General features: G+C 45.9%; 1 protein-coding gene across 7 annotated transcripts in view; it reads left to right on the top strand.

Moving 5' to 3' along the window:
• The window catches only part of AP3B2 (adaptor related protein complex 3 subunit beta 2), a 41,309-nt gene that overhangs the window by 23,705 nt on the left and 2,645 nt on the right, over positions 1-14,959 (top strand). For 2 of the 7 annotated variants that reach the window (XM_039339554.1, XM_039339550.1), the window contains exons 14-27: positions 550-659; positions 781-957; positions 2,041-2,227; positions 2,309-2,427; positions 2,676-2,732; positions 4,301-4,412; positions 7,012-7,195; positions 7,492-7,681; positions 8,404-8,479; positions 8,988-9,094; positions 9,787-10,018; positions 10,989-11,073; positions 12,876-12,973; positions 13,663-13,686. In XM_039339554.1, coding sequence (XP_039195488.1) covers positions 550-659; positions 781-957; positions 2,041-2,227; positions 2,309-2,427; positions 2,676-2,732; positions 4,301-4,412; positions 7,012-7,195; positions 7,492-7,681; positions 8,404-8,479; positions 8,988-9,094; positions 9,787-10,018; positions 10,989-11,073; positions 12,876-12,973; positions 13,663-13,686 — 1,758 coding nt within the window. The remainder of the gene's footprint in view (positions 1-549; positions 660-780; positions 958-2,040; positions 2,228-2,308; positions 2,428-2,675; positions 2,733-4,300; positions 4,413-7,011; positions 7,196-7,491; positions 7,682-8,403; positions 8,480-8,987; positions 9,095-9,786; positions 10,019-10,988; positions 11,074-12,875; positions 12,974-13,662; positions 13,687-14,959) is intronic. The other 5 variants (XM_039339555.1, XM_039339552.1, XM_039339557.1 and 2 more) reach the window with 3 other exon arrangements.

The following is a 14,959-nucleotide window of genomic DNA, read 5'->3' as shown; positions in this document are numbered from 1 at the left end:
CAGTGGTTCTCAACCTTTTTAATGCCGCGACCCCCAACCGGTCGTAAGTCGAGGACTACTCAACTGGTGCAGCACCGTTTGCAGAATGGGACTTTTGGCGGGCTCAGCAGGGCAGAGACAGCCTGGACAATTCCTATTGGCTTTTGAAAGCCAATAGAGATTAGAGTCTAATTCTATTGGCTTTCAAAAGCCAATAGAATAAAAGGGAGTAGCACAGCTAAGGAAGAGGGGGAAAAAATGGCGGACTGCGTTGTTTGGCGACCCCCGTGAAATGGTCGTTCGACCCCAAATGGGGTCCTGACCCACAGGTTGAGAACCACTGATATAGATGATCCCCATTTAAACTAGAATCCTGTGCTGTTTCTGGGGTAGTAGCTTAAACAAAGGAGGCCAGGTATGTCATCCATTGCCCTGTTCCTGAGGAGAACTCTTCTGGAGTCGTCTGTGATGTCTTTCTCAGATCTCCCGAGACCTTTGCCTCATTTTCTCTAACAGCTGAGCTGGTCTGGTTTATGTCGACTTTTGTGTTTTCTCTGTCATCCTACTTAGAACTGGTCGTGGCTGAGTCGGTGGTGGTCATTAAAAAGCTTCTACAGATGCAGCCATCTCAACACAGCGAGATCATCAAGCATATGGCTAAGCTGACAGATAACATCCAGGTTTGAACAAGAGCTGAAGGAGAGGCTGTCTCCAGCCTCTACTTGGGTGGGATGTGATGGACGTGAGAGGATGGGGAAGACAGGGCTGAGAGACCCAGAGGTCACTTTCCCTTGTGCATAGGTTCCCATGGCCCGGGCTAGCATCTTATGGCTGATTGGTGAATACTGTGAACATGTGCCCAAGATTGCCCCAGATGTTCTGCGCAAGATGGCCAAGTCCTTCACCAGCGAGGAGGACATCGTGAAGCTGCAGGTGATCAATCTGGCAGCCAAACTTTATCTGACAAACTCTAAGCAGGTAAGGACATTTCTGAAAATAACAGGGAATGTAGGTTTCTAGGCCAGTACCTAGAGGTTATGTCATAGATCGGGGGTCTTCAAACTTGGCCTTTTTATGACTTGTGGACTTCAACTCCCAGAATTCCTCAGCCAGCCATGCTGGCTGGGGAATTCTGGGAATTGAAGTCCACATGTCTTAAAGTTGACCCTTAGCTTAGTTGATCAACCACTCCTGATGCAGAAGTATTTAATTACACAGTCATTGAAGTCCACAAGTCATAAAAGGGCCAAGTTTGAAGACCCCTGTCATAGACACATCAAGGAGACACATATCAAGTGCCTCTTAACTTCCAAAGTAAAAGAAAATGTCTACGTACTGTACATGTTTTGTACTGGAACTGTTGCATATCTTAGGATAATATTTCAAAAAGAGACCTATTAATACGTAATAACTTTTCCAAACAAAGGTCCACATTTCAGATGGTATCCCTAGTCCAGGAAGTTTTGAAAAAAATAAAATCCAGAAACTATTGAAGAGGCCAGTTACCGGTACATTAAGTTTAATAAATAAAGAGTTGATTCACACAGTTTGAGAGTTCAGCAGTGACTTAAATCCATTTCCAACCTTAAGGGAGAACACCTACATGTTTTAGCAGATAGAAAGAAGACAAACGAAATAGAAACAGTTGTATCTTAACAAAGTCAGAGATCCTTGCAAGTGGAGGAGAGGGGCATATATTTTTAAAAATAAAGTCAAAAGAATTCCAGATGGAGAGTTCAGCTACTAAGAGCTGGAAGCAACAAATAAAATCCAGGTTCCAACGATATAAAATAATTTCCTTGCAATATTCAGAGGGATGTGTATATTCATGGAAGAGACAGAATTAATATATTGTACAACTAGAAGATCTTCTAACTTGCCCTTTAGTATTCTTTAATTTTATTTATTATATTTATGAATGTAATTGAAATCTCCATGCATCTGCCCTTTGGTATTAAGACGTTGCCAGGAATTTGTCCCCCAAATGCCCAGCTAGTAATTTGAGACTGACCCATCACTTCGTCTTTTGTGTTCTCTGCCACGTCGCTATGGCACCTACAGAGTAAGCTGCTGACTCAGTACGTGCTGAACTTGGCCAAGTACGATCAGAATTATGACATTCGGGACCGTGCCCGTTTCATCCGCCAGCTCATTGTACCCACTGAGAAGAGTGGTGCCCTCAGCAAGTATGCCAAGAAGCTTTTCCTGGCACAAAAGCCTGCTCCCATTTTGGAGTCCTCTTTCAAAGGTAAGGCGTGACCATAGCTATGGGAACTGTTGAAGGACCTTCAGAATGGGGTAGACTTTGCCAATTGCTTCTTCCTTCCAGATCGTGACCACTTCCAACTGGGTTCCCTTTCACACCTCTTGAACGCAAAAGCGGTGGGCTATCAAGAGCTCCCTGATTGGCCAAGTGAAGCTCCAGATCCGTCTGTGCGCAACGTGGAGGTAGGACTAGCCTTCTCTTCACTGGGGATGGGATGTGGGGATCCTTGCAGCCGGTTCTACTCATTGATATTATGAAAATATTGGGTGTCAACATGTCAATGATCCAGTCTTTGACTTGTACAAGAGCCATTTCTTGTTGTGGTAGCCACCGTATCTTCTACAAGTGACTGTCCTTGCAATGTCCAGTGGTGTGTATTGTTCTGTTTTGATGAAAGGTTGGTTCCTACACCCCATGCTTATTTTTTTAGGAAGACTCCATTGATCGTAGAGGAAGCCACATTGGGCTACTGGGTGGACCCAAAGAGGTGGTGCTTGTGTGTGCAGTGATAGTTTACGCTTTTCCATTCTCCTCCTCCTCTTCCAGCTTCTCTGCCTTGTGCTGTGCATCTCTGACTGTGTGGCTAGTTAGGACTTCAATCCTAAAGATTGAAAATACTTTTGATGGACTAAAAAAAGGACCCGGGTTTAGTTGGTGGATTTATTTTGAAAATATTATTATAACAGCTACAAGACCTCTCTTAGTTAAGGCGTTCCATATTTCCATTCTCATAGCAGATCAGAGAGGATATCTATAGAGATTCTCAGTCATGTAAGTCAAGGGTCTGCAACCTTGACAACGTTAAGACTTGTGGACTTCAGCTCCCAGATTCTGGGAGCTGAAGTCCACAAGTCTTAAAATTGTCAAGGTTGCAGACTCATAATCTAGGACCGTCATGGTTGTCACAAAGGTGCTTTTTCAAAAGGCAATTGGACTTTTCTTTGTTTTTTCCTTGAAGACATTTTGCTTCTCATCCAAGAATCTTCTTCAGTTCAGTGTTAGAATTCTGGGAGTTGAAGTCCACAAGTCTTAAAAGTTGCCAAAATTGGACATTGTGTGACACACAAGATATATTGCCCAAGAAAATCTTTCAACCGTGGCTGCAGATTAAAAATCTATCCTGGGCAGTTAAAACAGGGGTCTCCACACTTGCAACTTTAAGACTTGTGGACTTCAACACACCAGAATTCTCCAGCCTGCATGGAATTCTGGGAGTTGAAATCCACAAGTTATAAAGTTGCCAAGTTTGGAGACCCCGGAGTTAAAAGAACTAGGCTAGGTGATGATGGGAAGAGATTTTGGGTTTTTGAAGGGATGTTACCCCTGCCAAGGTGGTCATTGCTGGGAATTGCTGTTCAGCAGCATCAGGAGAAGCTCAGGGTTTTTTTTCTCCTTGATGCATAATTTGAACTGGACTCTGAACACGCCGGCTTTTCGGGTATAATGAAATCTCCTTTTAATGGACGAGGTGGAGGGTGGAAGTCTCCAGATCTTCATGAATGTCCATTAAATGCAGGATGGATTGAGTCACGTTTGTTACTGGGTGCAGGTTTTGTGGTGGAAATTTGGTCCGTTGCATGCCATGTTTACTGTTCTACAGGCCACTTCATTGAAATTTCACTGAATTGTGGCTGTTCAGAGATCCTGTCGCGCAGCTATTAGTGCATGGGTGTCATGCTGATCTGCAGAAATACACAATCTTCTCTGCCTCATCACTCAGATCCACCTTAGCTGACACTCTTGAGGGCTGCATCCCATGAACATCTTCTAGACCCCTCTGATGAGGATGCATGCATCTTTCCTCTCGTGTGTGCACACGGCATACATGCACTCTCAGCTGCAACAAAAGAGATGCCCCTTGAATGCTCATCTCCTGCATGCTGGCTCGTTTGCACCAAGGTAACATCTGTGCAGGGAATCCACTGCGGTGAAACCGAACTCAATCCCTGCCGTTGGAGTCTTGTTCTCTTCGCTCCCCTGTGTAGTAGGTTTTGGATGTGCTCAGTTCCATCTTTGCAATGAGATACATGTTTCCTACCTCATGGCTCCATCCAGGTCCCGGAATGGACCAAGTGCAGCAGTCGTGAGAAGAGGAAGGAGAAGGTGGAGAAGCCTTTCTATTCAGATTCAGAGGGGGAATCTGGAGCCACGGAATCTGCTGACAGTGGTGAGTATAATAATAATAATAATAATAATAATAATAATAATCATAGTAGTAGTAGTAGTAGTAGTAGTAGTAGTAGTAGTAGTAGTAGTAGTAGAATAGACGAGAAAGAACTGGAGAAGATAACAAAATACAAAGACCTACAAATAGAAATAGAAAGACTGGCAAAAGCAAGCAATGACCAGTAGTCATAGGCTCCTTGGGTGCAATCCCAAAACACCACTTGAACACCATTGGCATTGACAAATTCGCTATTAGTCAATTGCAAAAGGCGGCCTTACTAGGAACTGCTTCCATCCTGCGACGATATCTGTAATACCATCAAACATCCACATCTGCCTATCCCAGGTCCTGGGTAAGGACTCGATAGGTAGACAAAATGCCAAATCCAGTCTGAACATCTGGCTGACTGTGTGATGTTCCATAAATATAATAATAGTAATAGTAATAATAATAATAAAGTTGGAAGGGACCTTGGAGGTCATCTAGTCTAACCCCCTGCTCAGGCAGGAAACCCTATACCATTTCAGACAAATGGCTGTCCAGTCTCTTCTTAAAAACTTCCAGTGTTGGAGCATTCACCGCTTCTGGAGGCAGGTTGTTCCACTGGTTAATTGTTCTAACTGTCAGGAAGTTTCTCCTTAGTTCTAGGTTGCTTCTCTCCTTGATTAGTTTCCACCCGTTGCTTCTTGTCCTGCCTTCAGGGGGTTTGGAGAATAGCTTGACTCCCTCTTCTTTGGGGCAGCCCCTGAGATACTGGCAGACTGCTATCGTGTAACCTCTCATCCTTTTCTTCATTAAACTAGACATACCCAATTCCAGCAACCTTATATGTTATAGCCTTCAGTCCCCTGATCCTCTTTGTTGCTCTTCTCTGTGCTCTTTCTAGAGTCTCAGCATCTTTTTTACATTGCGGTGACCAAAACTGGATACAGTATTCCAAGGGTGGCCTTACCAAGGCATAGAGTGGTATTAATACTTCACGTGATCTTGATTCTATCCTTCTGTTAATGCAGTCCAGCACTGTGTTGGCTTTTTTGGCAACTGCAGCACACGGCTGGCTCCTATTTAAGTGAGTGTCCCCTAGGACTCCGAGATCCCTCTCACAGTTGCTAGGTACGGAGGAGATCTTCAATTGACTGCAAAAAGTCTTCGGCTTATGACTAGTCATCTAGCAACTGTTTGAAGTACAAGTAGTCCTTGATTTATGGCCACAAGTTGAGCCCAAAATTTCTGTTGCTGACTGGGAGAGGCGTTAAGTGAGTTTTGCCTCACTTTACGACCTTTCTTCCAACAGTTGTTAAATGAATCAATGCAGTTGTTAAGCTAGTAACTTCCCCATTGACGTTGCTTGTTAGAAGGTCGCAAAAGAGGATCACGTGACTCCGGGGGACACTGCAAACGTTGTAAATATGAATCAGTTGCCAAGTTCTGAATTTTGATCACGTGATTCTGCAATGGTCATAAGTGTGGAAAACGGTCATAGGTCCATTTTTTCAGTTTCACATTTTTAACTTCAAACGGTCACCAAATGATGTAATGTTGTAAATCAAGGACTACGTGTAACAACAATCCCTGAAAAAGCTGCTTACAACTCGGACGCAAATTTATGATGCCTGGAGGACCCCACCCCACTCTACACAGTCACATGACCCCATTTTGAATGCTTGGCAACCGGCCCACATTAGTGGCTATTTAGAGCATCCCACAGTCCCGTGGCCGTAATTTATGGCATTTTTGCTAGAAACTGGCATTTACTTCCTCTTTTCAAGAAAAAATGTCCATGGCAAACAGCGGGTCCACTTAACTGCCACGTTTGCTTAGCAGCCATGGCAAAAAAAGGTAATAAAATTAGGTACGGTCACATGGCAACCTTCTTAATGACCGTCACAATTTACAACCATAATTGTGGGAAGTCAAGGACTTTCCGTAAAGGAAATCAGGAGCTGTGTGTTTATTTATTGAATCAATTTTTTAAAAAACCTTGCCTTTATTATTTTAATAAATAATACTCAAGGCGGAGAACATATCTAACCTCAAACTCCTTAACCCAGTGGTGGTGAACCTATGGCACACGTGCCAGAGGCGGCACTCAGAGCCCTCTCTGTGGGCACATGCGCGATGCTCCGGAGATGGCAACAGTCTCTCTTCAACCAGCCGCCCGCTAACTCGCCGAGGTCCCACATGCACCCCGGCACCCATGCACTCGCTGGCCTCTGTGTGCAGGGGCTGATGGTATCAGGCAGCAGCCACCCTGGCCCCTGCCTCCCCTTACCCTGTGACAATGGTACCCCCGCCCTGCCTCGCCTCACCCCGCAGGACGAGCCTCCTGCCCACCGCCCCATCTACCAGAGACCCCCTGGATCTCCCCCAACCCTCCCCGGCCCCCACAGGTGTCCCTCTCCACGAGCAACATCAAGGTGATCACTCCCACCTTGGCCACACCCACCCAATCTGCCATGACCACCACAGCCACACCCACCCAGTGGGCCATGCCCACCTGGCATCCAGAGATAAATAAGTGGGGTTTGGGTTGCAGTTTGGGCACTCGGTCTCTAAAAGGTTCGCCATCACTGCCTTAACCTCTTCTTTTTGCTGGCAGAGCCTGAGACCATGAGTGGATCTGAAATTGGAACTGAAAGTGGATCGGGATCTGGCAGTGAAGAAGAGGATGAGGAAGAGAGCGAAGACCAGTCGGAAGAGGAAGAGGAGGAGGAAGAGGAGAAGAAGAAGAAGAAAAAGAAGAAGGAAGCTCCCCGGAAAGGCCTACTAGAGAGTGCTGGCAGGTAGAGTCACCAGCTGAGGCTGGCCGTGGGTATAGACCAGGGGTAGGCAACCTCGGCTCTTTTATGACTCATGAATTCTGGAAGTTGAAGTCCACGAGTCATAAAAGAGCCGAGGTTGCCTACCCCTGGGATAGACAAACGGGGATAGTTTGGGAGGCCATCACTGCCACCTGGGCAAAAATGCAGGTGAGCCAATGACACGGCCATGGGAACTTGGAAAAGGTGTCCACCATCTCCACAAGGAATAAGGAGACAGCCCAAATTTCAATTCTCCATTTCTTTCCTCTGGATGCTAGTGAGGAGGAGGAGGAAGGAGGAGGAGGAGAAAAGGAGAGGAGCAAGAAAAAACTGTCCCCCCGTGGAGAAAAGGAGGACTCGTCCTCCTCATCCGAAGAGGACAGCTTGTCTGAAAGTAGCTCAACCGAATCGGAATCCGAGTCTGAACGGGAGGAATCTCATCCCGAGGAGTCAAAGAAGAAAAAGCTGGTGAGCAGCGAGAAGGGGAGGGGTGATGAAAAATGGGGGCACCAGGTTCATGAAAGAGCAGCTTGGTCTGGTGGTGAAGACACTAAGCTAGAAAACAGAAGAGTTCTAGTCCCACCTTAGCATGAAAATCGGCGGGGTGACTTTGGGCCAATCACCAGGAGACTGTGAGTTCTAGTTCCACCCTCAGCATGAAAGCCGGTGGGGTGACTTTGGGCCAATCACCAGGAAACTGAGAGTTCTAGTCCCACCTTCAGCATGAAAGTCGGTGGGGTGACTCTGGGTCAATCACCAGGAGACTGACAGTTCTAGTCCCACCTTCAGCGTGAAAGTCGGTGGGGTGGCTTTGGGCCAATCACCAGGAGACTGAGAGTTCTAGTCCCACCTTCAGCGTGAAAGCTGGGTGGGTGACTTTGGGCCAGTCCATGTCTCAGCTCAACCTACCTCACAGGGTTGAGCTGTGGGGAAGATAGGAGGAGGTAGAAGCGTTTTATGTGTTCGCTGCCTTGAGTTATTTATAAAAACAACAAAGGTGAGATAGAAATAAATAAAATTTAAAATATGTCATTTAACTCTCTGATTGAGCACATCTCCGGTTTAATCTAATTGGGTTCGTTGTTCAGAGCCTTTGCGGTTCTCAGTCCCACCAGGACTGCATGGAGTTGCAGTTGCATCTCTGGCATCTGCTCCCTAATTTTGGTTTCCTTTTGGCTCTTCTCTTTCAGCTTTCCAGCAGCAAACCCCCTCCTAAAGCACCCAACAAAAGATCAAAGGAGATTTCTCTGCTTGACCTGGATGACTGTAAGCATCCCTCACACAGCCCTTCCTTTGATGCTGGCTGGGGAATTCTGGGAGCTGAAGTCCACAAGTCTTAAAGTTGCCAAGTTCGGAGACCCTTAGCTTAGTGGATCAACCACTCCTGATGCAGAAGTAGTTAATTACACAGTCACATCCCACACCTTCATATGCACGCTGGCTGAGGAATTCTGGGAGTTGAAGTCCACCAGTCATAAAAGTTTGAAGACCCCTGACCTATAACATATCCATGGCTGACTATTACCTACTCAACTATGTCTTGATGCCCCAATAGCAGTTTAAGAATGGCTATTCATGGCTATCTAAATTATGAGATCTATCCATGGTGCTGAAGTATACTGTATCCAGCTTGCATTGACTGACCCCTTTATTCTAAGCTGTTTTTGTGCTCAACCATGAGTTGTCTAGTTTCCATTATTTTTCCCTTCAACTTTTAAATCAGTCTTGAAGTATACAGTATGGATTCTTGGTTTTCTGTTTCTTCAACCCGCAGTCACACCTCCATCTTTGCAGCCGGTCACCACCAGCCCAGTTCTCTCCACTAGCCTCGTGACCGATCTTGAAGGACTCACGTTGACTGACTCTTCTCTAACTGCAGCTGTGAGTGATCCCTGTGATTCTTGTTTGGAAAGGGAGAAATGAAATGCTATTAATAATCTCAAAGCAGCAAATGTGGTATCCGACTGTTTACATTCTCCTCAATACACTTGTGAGATAGAACTTGCTTTTAAAACACAGATCAGAGTAGAACTGGATAGCTGATCAGGACTTAGAATTTGAATTCTCAAGATTTACCGCAACGTACTAACCATTATGCATTGCTCTTCTTTTGTTGATTTGGCTGCAAGACAGCCTGAGTTACGATAATTCTGTGCCTGGATATTACAGGTATAATGCTTTTTCTGGCTGGGCTTGTCAGAAAATTAATTCTTGGGTGTGGAATCGATGACCTCAAATGGGCCAAAAAAGAGAGAGATAGACCTCAGTATTAAGACCTTGCTTATCCCAGGTTCAATCCATAGCAAATAAGACTGGGAAGAACATCTGCTTGAAACCCTAGTGAGCTGTTGACGGTCATTCTGGTGGCTTCCTTTGCTTGTAGCTGCTGATTGCAACTAGGGGCTACTACATCTCTAAAAGGAGATAGATTTCTCCCCAAAGGTTATTTTTAACCTTAGAAATGTAGTAATTCTTGAAGAGAGCTGTCTTTAATCTCCACCCGTGTCCTTGCCTGTCTTCCCATTTGATTGCGTCAACTTGTTTTTCTTCTTCTTTGGCTCTTCCATCTGTAGATGATCAGCCCCGTCTTTGGGGCAGTGAAGAAATATGAGCTGCTGCATCACATGACTGGGGAAGGACTCTCGGTTGAATACTATTTCAGCCGGCAACCTTTTGCTCCTGATCCCTGTATGGTAGCCGTGCAGATCCAGATCTCCAATAAAATGGCAGCTGAAGTGAAAAATATCCGTGTGGCTGAGCCCAAGCTTCTCTCAGGCATGCGCATCCAGGAGTTCAAGGAGATTGGTACGGGGCATGTGTGTATAACGCTGTTTCTGGGATGAAGTGGTGAACGGTGTTGGGAAGGAGGCATCTTCAGGTGAGCCTAATAGATACTGATCACTGATAGGAGAGAATATTTGTAGCTCAGGGATCCTGTCTGAACTTGGTTGTTTTCTTGCAGACGTTTCATGACCCAACTAGGTAACAGTATCAGTGCTAGAATGGAGAAGGGTTTGCAGAGTGGAGGAGGAGGAGGACTATGGAGTCCTTAGTGCTCTCTGAGCTTGGTTGTTTTCTTACAGACGTTTCATGACCCAGCTAGGTAACATCATCAGTGCTAGAATGGAGGAGGACTATGGAGTCCTTAGTGTTCTTTGAGCTTGGTTGTTTTCTTGCAGACCTTTCATGACTCAACTAGGTAACATCAGGACTAAAGGGAATGGGGTTTGCAGAGTGGAGGAGAAGGAAAAAGAAGTGGAGGAAGAGAAGAAGGAGAACTGTGCATTCTTCATGCTTTCTGAGCTTGGTTGTTTTCTTGCAGACGTTTCATGACCAAATTAGATGATACCATCATTGGGTAATGAAGGAAAATAACCAAGCTCAGAGAGCACCAAGGATCCCACCATTCAATTGGAGCTACAATTATTCTCTTCTCTCGGTACTGATCATTTGGCCAAGCTGGTGAAAGGGCCGTTCCATAACCTGTCACTCTCTAGTTGATTGGATTCCCAGCATTTCTAATTTGGGTGGAGCCATCATTCAGTCTGCATGGAAAACCCCATGTTGGAGAAAACAGTATTGTAGTCAACGTGTTTGATCTGTTGACGAGAAATGCAACCGTCCAGTGTATTTAGGATCCCTCCTGGCCCTTTGACGTCTTTCATTCCATGCTGTTTGAGAGCTGAGGAAATCTCTTTTGTTGTCCTGATCTGGTAGAGGTGTGGACAGTTGCTCCCCTAAGCTCCTTCTCTGGCTCTTTTCCTTGTGCTTGCAGAGTCTCTGGCCCCCGGCGAAACGGTCAGTGTGGTGATGGGCATAGACTTTTGTGACTCTACCCAGGTGGCCAGTTTCCAGTTGTGGTGAGTACCGGCTCTGGTTCATTTTGCTGTAGTGTTGTGCTTTTCACAACTTCCTATACAATGGTCAGGACAGAAGAACAGGAGGAGGAGTCCTGCTGCAAGAGATCAAGAACTTACCCAGGCCCACTTTTGGCGTCCTACAGATGCCAACCACATGGATTTAAGGAAACCTGTGAGGAGAGGAGAAGAAAGGGAATGACAGATTTCCAGGGCTGCCCTCCGGCAGTTTATGGCGATTGTGGAGGTGGCAATCAAGCTGTCAGACTTGTAGCCGTTGAAGGCCCAATCTCCCATGAGTTTGTCTAGTCCTGAACTAAAAACGGGTGGCCATCGCCACCTGTGATGGGAATAAATCCCATAGTTACAATCCAAAGTAGGGATCAACCATCATTGAGGGGCTGCTAGTAGACACATTTGCAGTGTAGAGAGGATGTTACCGGCATGCTCATCCTGATTGCCCATCACAACGTTGATTATATCAAGTTGATGTTGACGCTTTGCGACCATGTAGATAAATTTTCTCTGGGACCATCTGTTCCAAATCTCATGCTTCAAATTTTCCAGTGATGCACCTGTCACTGCTCTAACTGGTTAGCTGCTACTCTGGCTGGAAGTCATCCACCTTTGATTTTCTAAAATTATTTATGGGATCTATGTCATCCCAAAGTCATACCTGAGGTTGATGTTTTGCTTTGAGCACGGAAGACTCCCATGCACATTTTCCTTCATTCAGAGTCTACAACAATATTGGCTAACACAGAAACAGTTACCCTTGGATGGTGTGTTGAAAAAAAGCTCTGGATCATAAGACTGTCACAAGAGCTTAGCTGCCGTGCTGGCCTATATCCGAAATAGTCAGCATGTCACATATTGTCATTTTTTTCAGCTTTCTCTGCCAGGGCTGCATTTGTCTTGTTTGGACTGGCCCAGGTTCAAAGGTTTATCCTCTTTGCAAGCTGAGTCACAAGCTGAATCATAATAAGCCTAGAGATGTTGGGAAAACAAAGCACCAATAAAGCAGCATTCATGACTCAGCTCCCCCTTTAGGTTTACTGTTTAAATATTGCTTTTTATGAAATGGGCTTTTGAGAAAGTGATAGAAGGAAAAGTTTAAAATCTCAGCTGGTAAGAAAGTATGGCCTGGGAAAATTAGATCTATCTTGAAGAATTGCTTATATAGTGACCAAATCTTATGATTGTCCAGAAGCAGGTGTGAGTTTTAAGTGCTGTCGAAAAACCAGCAAACTACTGGCTGAGGTGTGCCATTGCAGGCATAATTTTGAGTCAAAGCTAGTGTTTCTCTATTCCACAATGTAGACTTCAACGCCCAGAATTTTCAGCCAAGGAGAATTGTGCTGGCTGGAGAATTCTGGCTGTTACTTCATCCATCTGTATGTCTTCCAGTTTGGAAACATTGACTTAAAACGAAACATCCTTAGTGGAAAGGAACGTACAGAGAATTTCCCCTTTCTAAAATAACCAACAGGACGCAAGAATTTTAAATGTGGCAGCAGGAAACCAGTAGAAAGGAAAAGAAGGGTAAACAAGTTGTTGTAAGAGACAAATTGCAGGATTTTAGTGATGGTTTTGCAGATGATTCAATTTCTCTAGACACTGTAAATCAGGGGTCTTCAAACGTGGCCCTTTTATGACTTGTGGACTTCAACTCCCAGAATTCCTCAGCCAGTGTGCCTGGCTGAGGAATTCTGGGAGTTGAAGTCCACAAGTCATAAAAGGGCCACGTTTGAAGACCCCCTGCTGTAAATGCTAGCTCAGTTTGGCTGCTGTGTTTCTGTCTCCAGCACACCTACTCGTCAGTTTTACCTGTCCATCCAATCCCCAGTTGGGGAGCTTATGGCTCCAGTGTTTATGAGCGAAAACGAATTCAAGAAAGAGCAAGGTAAGTGAGTTTGGGAGTAGGAGAAACAGGGTAAGGCCTAGATTCCAGGCAGTTCACATAAGCAGGATCCCAAGCTAGCTTAGAGAACTACCGCTGCTAAAGGAGGTCCATGTTTAATTCTTCATGGCCTGCTCCAGCTTCATATCAACCCTTCCTGTGGGCAGCCCATTTGGGACCAAGTGCCAGAACCCAATCTCTTGAAATGGGGGTGACTTATTTCTCACCGCTCTGAAGTTGCCCCGACTTCCTTGGGAGAATATCTCATGGGCAATTGACCTCCGAAGAAACAGGTAGATGAGGTAGAGGTGTCTGCAGGGTGTGGTCAGAAAGATCAAGATGGTGACCACCATCGAAGTGGTGCCTGATTTTTATGTGCCTGGCGGATATTCTGCAAACACGCCGATAGATAGATCTCCTTTCTTTGTTGAGGCCTATCCATCTGTCCTCCAGCTACCCACCACCACCACCTCTTTCTCCTAAGCTGCTTTTGAATTTACTCCGGGCATCACCCTTCCCTGAATAGCAGAGATGTGGGAGAGAAGCTTGCTTTCCCAGCAGGAGAATGTCCTTCAAGACTCCTCATCTTCTCCTTCTGCCCTGCTTGGCTGTAGGGACTCTGCTGGTGCTAATTGTTGTGCTCTGTTCTCTTCTGCTGCCTTGTGCATTCTCCCATTTTTTTTTTTTCATAGAGCATCTGTTAAGGACGGGCGTGGGTAAGTGCCAGCCACAGATGCTACATCTCTCTGCTCCTTCGGCCACAGTGCCAGCTGTGCTTCCCCTGATCTTCACTCTTTTCTCTCTCTTCCTTGCTGGCCAAAAGCCCTGCTGTTCTCCTGCCTCCCTTCCTCTCTGACCCTAAGCATAGACACCGCTTTCCAAACAGGCTGACCCCACCCTTTCGCTCTTCCTGGAACGAGGATAGCTTCTCCTTTGGACACCCTTTCCTGCCTCAGGCAGAATTGAAGAAGCTTCTTGGATGAGAAGCGAAACGTCGAGGAAAAACAAGGTCCAGTTGCCTTTTGAAAAAGCACCTTTGGGATAAGCAGGACCTGGATGCTGTCCTTAGCAAACCAGTGGTCCACCCTGGGTGCAGTTTTGCCGAAAACTGGAAGAAACGATTGGAATTGGCAAAGCTGTCGTAAAACGTGACTGTGGGATGCTGCAAGCAGCCGTAAATATGGCTCTGTTGGCAAGCACCCAAAGTTTGGTCGTGTGACTGCACACCCCAGGATACTGTGCCATAATATGTTTGCTTGTTTTGGGATTTTAACATGTCTGAATCCAGCCAGTTCTGGTGTATCAAGGTAACATGGCCCAGCGCAGGGGCGTTCAACCTTGGCAACTATAAGACCCTGTGGACTTCAATTCCCAGAATTCTCCATGCTGGGAGTTGGAAGTCTACCCGCCTTAAAGTGGCCATGGTTGGACACCCTGGCCTAGTGGACTGTGTGAATCCAGTCTAAGGCTTCCAGAATTGTTGTCCCTTCTCTCTGCCTACCTCTGCATGTCTTTTATACCCTGCTTCTCGCCACAAGCAGACTTCCTTGTGGGAGGGATGAGGGTTGGGTTTTGAGCCCCTTGCTGTGCCTCTATCCCAGTCCCTCTTCCTGCCTCCTGTGTCTTGGACAGGCCCCTTGGCATTTCCTGGGCTGCTGTTGAGCACCAGACTTTCTGCATGCCCCCATGAAGCACCTCTTGGCATGAGAACGTCACACCCAACTCCCAGATCAGCCCTCCAGTTCCTGCAAAGCGGGCTCCAGTAATTAACCTATTAACCTATTTTCTGAAGTTGCTCGTTCTTGTGGCCATTAAAAATACTAATTCTGGAAGTGGTGCTTGATATTAAAAAAAGGTTCCTGTCATTTGAGGGTCTCCACTTAGTTAGCACTGAAAATGCACAACTCTCCAGTGAGAGCAATACATTCCACAAGAGTTTGCACATTCAGACATGCTTTTGGCTTGCAGTGGGTTCCAACTCATTTTGGA

Source organism: Crotalus tigris, unplaced genomic scaffold (assembly GCF_016545835.1).
Source record: "Crotalus tigris isolate CLP2741 ecotype Arizona unplaced genomic scaffold, ASM1654583v1 scf7180000017735.2152567, whole genome shotgun sequence".
NCBI lineage: Eukaryota > Metazoa > Chordata > Lepidosauria > Squamata > Viperidae > Crotalus > Crotalus tigris.
The sequence above is the reverse complement of the archived record's forward strand: the minus strand, read 5'-3'. Positions and strand labels throughout refer to the sequence as shown.